This window comes from Rhincodon typus, chromosome 34, assembly GCF_021869965.1.
Source record: "Rhincodon typus isolate 14 chromosome 34, sRhiTyp1.1, whole genome shotgun sequence".
Classification (NCBI taxonomy): Eukaryota; Metazoa; Chordata; class Chondrichthyes; order Orectolobiformes; family Rhincodontidae; genus Rhincodon; species Rhincodon typus.
The window spans coordinates 1,908,291-1,918,296 of record NC_063365.1 but is presented as its reverse complement, the minus strand read 5'-3'; the positions used below and the strand labels follow the sequence as shown (position 1 = coordinate 1,918,296).

The following is a 10,006-nucleotide window of genomic DNA, read 5'->3' as shown; positions in this document are numbered from 1 at the left end:
ACGAATATATCTGTAAAACTCAGCACTCAAATGAAGCAGCCAGGGAGGCAATGGCCTAGTGGTATTATTGCTGGATTATTAATCCAGAGACCAAGATAATGTTCTGAGTTCAAATCCCAACACAGCAGTTGGTGGAATTTGAATTCAATAAAAAAAAGTTTGGAATCTGTAATAACCATGAATCTGTTGCTGATTGTCAGCAAATCCCATCTGGTTCACTAATGTCCTTTAGGGAAGGAAACTACCATCCTTACCTGGTCTGGCCTACATGTGACTCCAGACCCACAGCTGTTAGGGATGGGCAATAAATGCTGCCTCAAAAAGTGCTGCCCTCATCCCATGAATGAATAAAGGAAAAAAAAAATCAAATCAATGCAAGGAGACTGACTAAATATACTTTGAGGGACTGTGCAGTTTACTACTTCCAAAAGGGGAGAAAGAATAAATCCACACTGTCCAGTAAAAGCCGTGGCCCATACACAACATTTATTGTGTACCATCTTACAAAATATTTAAATATGTCAGAGCAAGTGTACAGCTTCCAGCTGAGACAGACTTATGTACATGTGCTCATGGCAAACAAAGAGGGGAGACAATTATTTTTCTTCTTTCTCATGATGATGTTTCAAGTTTGGTGGGCAAGAGACTGAGAAACGAATCCGGTTGCAAATGCATTAAAATGCAGCCAAGTACTGTGACAATCAATATTATTATTATTAATCAAATAAAACATTAACTTTTTGACACAATGTATTTGAACAGAGCAATATTATAAAAAAAATTAACATGCAGCCTTGATTTGACACTGCCACCATGATCCTGGTTTTAACCTGGGCAATAGCTTGCATTGCATAAACAGAAACATGTCAAAATACCTGAAGCTCTTCCGCCCTGGAGGTTTGGTGCAATACAAGCCAGTCGGATACTCACAATGCACTAAAAAGGTACCCATTACATTTATGCAACCCTAGGATGCTGTCCTGTACATAATAGGTCTATATATTAAATATCTGCAAAATGAAAAAAACATGCATACACAAATTACACAGCTAAGCTTTACAGACTTGATATGATTTAAATGTCTTTTCACAATGTACAAAATTCAATTAAAAGTACCTTTCAATTAACATTGTGTGTGGGCTATTAATTCAAAATACAGGTTAAAACTTAAAAGGGGCCAGAAATGTAAATTTAACAAAAGCTGGGATTCTACGGGCCAATGTCTTTCTGGGTTAAATAGCTTTGGTTTCTTTTAAAGCAAGAAACATTTCTACAAACTACGATGCAGCAGTTGTAGCACAGGCTTAATAACGTCCGATAGAAGGAATAAAGCTGAGGTCAGCATGTTATCAGGCCCTGCCATCCAATAGATTTATTTTTGGCATTCTCTAAATTTAAAATACATAATCTTGCAGCCTCAGAATTATTTTTTAAGACCATTCTACCATTTAAAAACTTGTCTTTAGTAGACATTATTACGAAACAATGTTCAGCAATAAATAGTGGCTCTTCAGCATTAATTAGGGTTTCTGTTCAAATTCTGATTGGAATCAACTAAAGCTATTCAAAGATTGTAAACTTAACAGGTGTTGAAGTCGATGGGCGTGAGATGCTAGTCTAGATGTGATTTAGTGAAAACGGTTATGCCTTTCCAAGGGTCCAGAAGTCTTGAATATATGCTGCATGCACATGAATCTTCATCTACCACAGGCCGTTCTCTCAAAAGCAGGATGGCTTTACCATATCTGATCATTTAAAGGTCACCAAATTTGTTCAGTCGTTCAAAAAACAAATGGATAGATTGCTTTGGCTAAGAAACTGAAGCCATTTCAGAAGCTGTGATTCAGGGAGATCTCAGGCAATTGGAGCATGAGAAGGGGAGACAGTCATTGTATGTTGCTGTTGCCAGTTCCATTGTTCTCGTTAGTATTTGACGCATTCACTGAGTTGATACCATCTTGCTGGGTAGCATCCTTCCTTGGAGGCATTCGCTCATTAATCCTGTCCAGCCCTTTAGCTTCTTCAAAACTACAGATTTTGTGTTGTGGTGAGAATCCTCGGATTGCTTAATGAAATACAGAATAAATGAATAAAAGTGGTGGAAATGGGACAACAAAGTAAATTTCTTATAAGCAATAAAATGAGCAGCTCAATACCAAAGGTAATGGAGTCTTAAAAATTTAGTGTGCATTGAATGAGACATTTCTATCATTCACCAACATAAGCCTGTTACTGGACAATCCTCCATTTTACAGGACAGAAAAAGGGGACTGAATACATAAAGGAGAAAGTACAGAGCACCAAAATCCTTACAAATTATCAGAGGACAATCAGAGAAAGCTACAGTGCATACAAGGGATGGATTTCCCTATATGTTGGGGTAAGTGACTTGCTCCTGTACTGCAAGGTACACCAAAACAGTAGAAAAATCAAATGCAAAATCTGACAGAAATCAATGTAAAGTCCAGCATCAAAAAACTGACATTTTATTCATCCTGTGGCCAGTGTGCTTAATAGCCAAGATTTCTTCTTTCCTGGATCACAAGTAATATCATTCTTCAGCAATCATTGGAACAGTTTTAGTTTTTTTTTCCAGTTTGAAAGAAAATCAAGCATGTGAACAAGTTCATTTTTAATTAATTTGATTTGTTTTTGCTTTTGCAATCAAAATTCTTAGCCAATCTTTGGGATTAAATTTCCAAGTATGTGCAATTAAATAGGAGCCTCATCACCATTTTTTGTAATATACAGCTGACTGGAATCTATTGTAACATTGGACCCAGATCAATCTTCAGGAAGGAGAGGGGAGGAATGGAAGCTCAATTTCTGGCAAATAATTTTAATCAGAGACGACAATTTGGTGAGTTTGATTTCAAATAACTTTACTCAAAAGGAGACTGTTTTTAAAGCAAAAGGTACAATTTTAAAGGGTTACAATGTAATCATATGAAATAGCTGGCTCCATTATTGTATGACTGCTGTTTAATGATGTGTCAACTGAGCTTATACTGATACACAAGAATTTGCTACACGAGAATTTTTGAAAGATACTTAGCTATTTGATTCATAGATTTGACACAGCGGTTGATATAAGTCAATATCACATTTAGCAGTTATAAAGTCTATTTTAAAAGTCATTTATCACAGGAAAATAAGCTGTCTTGAATACCAAGTCGGCACCTTAGCAGTTAACTTAGTTGAAAATATCAACACCAGGCCCTTTAATCAGAGGGCTTGCATGAAATTTACAGTGTGAAGTCTATCACCATTAACCTTGCACAACCAGGCAGATGTGTTGCAAACACTATATGTAAAGACAAGGAGCAACCTTATTGTTCACAGACTGTAAGGAAGCTGAAGGCCCATTTCATTGCAACTTTCAGTAAGGAGACCTGAAGAAAGCCTATTTAGAACTTCTTGGATAATTTTTTCAAACAGCCAAGTTTTCATTGATTAATTTGTTCAAGAATTCACAATTTACACAACTGTATCATCAAATGAATTAACAAAATGCACAATTTATAATTTATGAAAGTGAATAGAAACTGCCTCATAAGACAAAGAAGCAGAAGTAGACCTTCCAGCCCATTGAGTCTGCTCCACCATTCAATGGGATCATGTCTAATTTGATAATCCTCAACTCCACTTTCCTACCTTATCCCAGAACCCTCAAACTCCTTACTGATTTGAAATCTGTCTAGTTCAGCTTTGGTAACAAATTCCACAGATTCTCTACCCTAAGAAATTCTTCCTCATCTGTCATAAATGGATGACCTGATGTTCTGAGATTATGCTCTCTGGTGCTAGATTCTTATAAAGGGAAACAACCTTTCCACAGGTATCCTGTCAACATCCCTAAGAATCCCATACTTCAATGATGTCATCTCTGGTTCTTCTAAACTCCAGTGACTACACGCCCAACCTACTCGAGCACTCCTCCTCATAAGACATTTCTTCCATGGCTGGGATCAACCCACCAACTTCTCTGGGCTGCCAGTACGTATTTTTCTATAGATAAGGGACCCAAAACTGTTCACAGAATTCCAGCTGTGGTCTGACTGTTGCTTTGTATAGCTTTAACAAAGCTTCCTATTTTTTTTTTAAACTTCACTCCCTTTGAAATAAAGATCAACATTCCATTTTGTTTCTCTGTTACCTGCTGAATGCAAGGATGCCCAAATCCCTGTTCTGTAGCTTTCCCTATTCAATTAACGTTCAGCTCCTCTATTCTTCCTGTCAAAGTGTATAACCACACACTTTCCCTCTGGCAAGCTTTTTAACCATTCATTTAAACTGCCTAAATCCCTTTGCATGCTCTTGTGTCACCCTCACCACCTGCCCTCCCACAGATCTTTGTCATCTGCAAACTTGGCAATTGTACAATCACTTTCCTCAGCCAAGTATATATATTGTAATGAACTGTGGCCCAACATCAATCTCTGTAACAGTCCACTAATACAGGTTGCCACCCTAAAAATGCCCCTTTATCCCAACTCTACCTTCTAGTAATTAGCCAGCTGTCTATCCATGCTAACGAACTACTCCCAACACCACTGGCTCTTACCCGATTATGTAGCCTAATGTGTGGTACGTTATTGACCGTCTTCTGGAAATCCAGATGTATTACAATTACTGGGTTCTCCCTTCATCCAGTTTGTTCCATCCTCAAAAGAGTTCTAATAACTTTGTCAGGCATGAAGGAAGCCATGAGGTCTCTGCTTGACTATATTATCTACTTCTAAATTTTCTATTACATTCTTTATAATGGACTCAAATCTTTACGCACAACACACATTAAGCTAACTGGCCTATCTTTTATTTTCCTCCAGCCTCATTCTCCGAAGGGGCCTAGATTCATTACGTCCTCTCCTCCATTTTATATATTTAAAGAAGCACATACAATCCTTTTTAATATTACTTGCTAACTTATCCTCAGTTTCTTTTCTCCCACAGTTTTGGCTTTTAAAACTTTCTCAATCTTCTAGTTTACACTAATCTTTGCTACAGTGCATGTTCTTTCTTTCAAGTTGTGATTATTGTTAACTTCCTTCATTAGTCATGGCTACTTTGTCCCTATTCCTAGAATGCTTCTTCACTAGGAAATATCTTTGTTGTGAGTCATGAACTATTTTCCTCTTGCCCCTTCTAATGTTCATTTGAATGCTACAGAGTTATGAACCCACAAATGTTACAACAATCAACAGTGCCCCTTAGTATGTCTGAGCTCAGCCACTCCCTGGAACAGCTTATGGGCAGGAGGATGATCTGTACTTTAACTATCTGAGAACAATCTGTGCTTCTTAAAACATGTGCTTTTGAAACAAGTAGGACAAAGAATGAGGCACAGATCGGTGAGATCACCCAAATTTAGTTCCAAAGGAAAAAAATTGCTGGAATGGGAAATCACCCTTCAGCTCACTTACTATCAAGATGATGGTGCATTCGTCTTTAAGAATCTAACAAACATGCAAACTGTTTCAGCACTCTCATGCAGTAACTTCAAACACTGGAAAGACTTCACGCTAACATGCAGAACTTAAACTAATGAAACATGCTCCATATAAATTGGCAAGGTTGTTCAAGAAATTAATCATATACCAAGTCACTTCCACAATATTACCTCATACAAGGTAATATAGACAGTGAGACGACTAAACCTAACTCACCTTTGCAAAGGAAAAGCATGGTATTCCTCAAAAATATTCTCTATTCACAATAAAAATGAATGAGAGACCAATTCAAATCCTGCTTGTGCAAGTTAAGATCCAGAAAAAAATCTACATCATTCTCACCCCCACTCCCCAAAACTCTGCCACATATCTCTGATTTCTGACACACTGGGCGTACCTTCATCAGCCTCAATTGCCTCAACTGTGGCTGTACAGAAGTGAGCAGTTGCATGCAAAATGAATGAGAGAGATGAGTAGCGTAGTATTTCATAGAAACAGCAAGGAACAAACAGCAGCATAACATATTATTCCCCAGACAGAACCATAATTAACTCCAGATTCAGGGCGGCAGCTTTAGTATGCAAAAGTGTTAATACACAATACAGGAAATAGAAATTGGAGCAAACAGTGTACAATTTATAATTTGTTGAAAGCACAGATGATACTTGTACTGTAATGCAAAACAATATGGAAATTAATCAATTCAGCTCTTACTTTAGTTCTGTCTTTTATCTTAGCCTCGAGAGAAAAAGAATAGATAATGGCTCATGCATAATTTTATATTGTAATGGACATGAACCAAAGCATTTTTGGTGTGGAGCATGTCACCACGTCCAAAAATCAGTCTATTATGTATAAAACATTCATGCCAAAGCCTGAGTAACTCAGAATGAATCAAAATTTATACACCCAGAAATCTGCACCAAGATTGGAAAAAACCTTTACACGTGACAGAAGCAAAATGAATACGAAATTGGCCGATGATAGGAAACAGAGACTAATAGTTGGGTGGATATTTTTTGGGCTCAGGAAGGCTTGTACTGGAGTTTACCAGGGGTTGTTAACAGGACTCTTGCTTTTCTTAATACATATTAGCAATCTGGATCTTGGTGTGCAGGGCACAATTATAAAGTTTGCAGATGATATGAAACTTGGAAGCATTGTAAACTGTGGGGAAAGAGTGTAGAACTTTGAGTGCAGAAATGAGAGATGGTGCCTTTTGGCTGGAAGAACATGGACAAACAATATAAAACAGGGGACACAATTCTCAAGAGGTTGCAGGAGTAGAGGAGCCTGAATGCATATGTGCATACATCATTGAAGATGGCAGGACATGGTGAAGAGTGTAGTTAATAAACCATTGTGTTCTCATTAATAGGATCATAGAATACAAGAGCAATGAGGTAATGTTGAACTTATACAGGGTATCTGTTAGACCCCAGCTGGAGTATTACACTATAGAAAAGATGCAGTGAACACACTGGAGAGAGTGTAGAGGAAATTTACAAGAATCATTCCAGGGATGAGAATTTTCAGATGCGAGGATAGATTGGACCGGTTTAAACGATTCTCTTTGGAGAGAAGAGCTGATAGTACTTTTCAAAACCATGTGTGGGCTGTAGGCAGACAGACAGACAGAGAACAAGACACCGTTCTCGATTTTCCAAGGATCAAGAATAAAACGGATTAGATTTAAAGCGAATTGGGACAAAAAGCAAACGTAACGTGAAAACGTTTTTGTTAAACACGAGTGGTTTGGGTCTGCACTGTACTTCCTGAAGGTGTGGTTGGAGGCCAGTTCAACTGAGACATTGAAGAGCATACTGGATAATTATTTAGATACAATGTGAGAGGGTATGGGGGAAAAGTCTGGAGAATGACGCAGTCGTTATGCTCAGCTAAACAGCTGATGGCAGATAACACTTGTGATTCTGATTTTTATTGGCAAGTAGTAACACAAGTACAAAAATTCGTTGAAAAGAAAACTGGGCCAGATCTTTTTGTGGGATTGATTTGGGCAGTGGTGGCATTGATTCCAAGCTATAATAGTTTGCAAGTTGAAAGGTCCAAGAAAAAAAAACAAAAATTTAATAGACAAGCCAAATAATTTTGTCTCAAACATCCATCAATTCCATCTACCTCATTTTTGATACATTTTTATCTCAAAAACATTTTGGATTGTTTCTACATTTGTTAATGTGAAGAATGTCAGTACTGGTAAATAAATTAAATTCCACTTCACAGATCCTGTAACAAGCATCCTTTTAGACAGATAAAGTTCCCTCTACCAAATCAAACTGCCTCAGGTTCAAACTCAGAGGAGCTGCAAGAATGAAAAGATATTCAGGATTAATGTTGTTCAATTCCAATCTTGACCTTTCTCAACTTCAAAACTGGGGTAGTTGAACAACAACAATGTTCAGAATTGGGATTCAATAACCCAAAAGATAACGAAGCAGTGCTGAAACAAATCAATTCAAAGGTTTCACAGAGTGCAAATGTCAACACTGCAGGTAACAAAGCCCAAGAGTAGCATGATGACTTCAGTTGTGAATAAATACTCTAGTGATCCAACAAATGCAATAATTTAGTCAGCTCATACCCAATCTGGGGTGGCCCCTTTCAATTTCTGTGTAAAAGTCCCAAACTTACCTTATGTATTATTATTCTCAATCCTAAATCAGAAGTTCAACTTTTATCTCTCTTTCTAAATTTTCACCCTCCCCATAAAGACTCTAGACTGTAAGTGGACCCTGGTAGCTTTCCTGTTCCTCAGTCAATTGTCCATCTTCCACATTCTAACAGGTTATTCACACATGGAGGCATCACACTTGATCACATCCTCAAGGTGTAGCTTAATGCTTAACCTGGTCAGTGTCCATATGTCAGGAAAAGGATTCTAATTAGCAAACACAAGGAGTATCAGCAGCTTTCAAAGAGGCCTTGATTGAAGTTTCTTAGCCACTTTTACTATTCTTATGAAAATATACAAACATCTGTTTCAGTGAATTCAAGCTATATGATTAAACACATCACAATGCAGACACCAGATAGCAAGAGATTAGAATGGATATGGACTGAAATGGCATAGGAAATCAAGTTTTGTTTTCACCAAGCCAGTAAGCTCCCTCTAGCATTATTCAGCTTCCATTTCCTAGGTCTCTTGCCTGTTGAATGCAAATACACACCATATGCTTGTAGCCAGCGATATTATTTCTAGATTCTAACCAATAGTTTGCCTCTCCAAAAAGAAATTATTTGCATTTATACAGCACCTTTTGTGAAATCAGGCACTTTACAGCCAATTAGGCAAGAGTGGAGAGGCACCATTGTTATAATACAGGAAAACATGGCAACCAATTAATGCATAGCAAGATCCCTCGAAAGGTAATGACACACATGCCCTGACAATCTGTTTTTAAGTGATGCTTGCTGAGGGATAGATACTACCCAAGGCACCAGGAGAACGTCCCTTCTTTTTGAGATCGCATCACGGGACCTTTGACAACTCCCCAAAGTGGCAGACAGTGTTGTTTTATGTCTCGTAGTCAGCACATTTTTGAAAGACATGCTGGTATGATCACTGCATCATAGCAGTATCATTCATCCAGCAGGTAAAAACACTTTGTTGGAGGCAAAGCCTGCACCATGGTGGCAGATCAGACCCTTCTGCGGTTCAACATTGTTTTGAAAGACAGCAGCTCCATTCCGTCAATACTGTGCTTGAGTTTTGGCCCATGTTGTGTGCGCAAAACTGCTGTGGGACTTAAGCCTCCAATCCTCTGATTGAGAGACAAGAGTGCCACTATAAAACCACAGTATTTCCTCATTTATTTGATAGGCCTTCATTTGCAGTAACGTGTTTAGCTTTGGTCCCACAGCCCAAGAGGAACATAATGATTCTGGAGAAAGATCAAGGATAAGCACTTTTGGAACTTAAAGCCCAACCTAAGAAGAGGTGGTAAACATGATTTGGGGGATAATTTACACCTCTTAGGAAACTATTAGGATGGAGGGGCTAGTACAACCATGGAAAGTGGGAGTCATCACTTAATAATTAATTGGATTGAGACGACCTAGGCCTTGTCTGATTATACAAAGTCAAAGTGGATTTTAACCCATGAATTGATGCACTGGTCATCATCATCCAGTCTTCCTCACACTCAGGGAAGACTGGAGAATTGCAAATGTTACTCATTTATTCACAAAAGGGTGTGAAGACAAACTACAGTCCTCTTAATTTAACTTCTGTGGCGGGAAATCTTCTAGAAACAATGAGTCAGGACAAAATTAATAGTCACTCGGCCAGCATGGATTTGTTAAGAGCAAACTGCATTTACCTAACTAGCTTAAGTTGTCTTAAAGAATGGACAGAGATTGACGAGGGTAATGCTCTTCATGTGGTGTATACAGATTTCCAAAAGGGACTCGTTTAGACTCATGAAATTGGCTGAATGACTGGAAAGAGGTTAATGGCTGTTTCCCAAACTGGAGGATGCTCGGGATAATATAATTCCGTGGGCATCAGTGTTTGGAATCAAGTTGAAAGAATGTAG

At 38.1% G+C, this 10,006-nt stretch overlaps 1 protein-coding gene across 2 annotated transcripts in view; it reads right to left on the bottom strand.

Annotated features, from left to right (window-relative positions):
- Positions 1–455: 455 nt before the first annotated feature.
- The window catches only part of LOC109928191 (serine/threonine-protein phosphatase 2B catalytic subunit beta isoform), a 71,953-nt gene continuing 62,402 nt past the window's right edge, over positions 456–10,006 (bottom strand). For both annotated transcript variants that reach the window (XM_048616258.1, XM_048616259.1), the window contains one exon: positions 456–2,065. In XM_048616258.1, the coding sequence (XP_048472215.1) occupies positions 1,887–2,065 (179 nt within the window). In that variant the 3' untranslated portion in view covers positions 456–1,886. The remainder of the gene's footprint in view (positions 2,066–10,006) is intronic.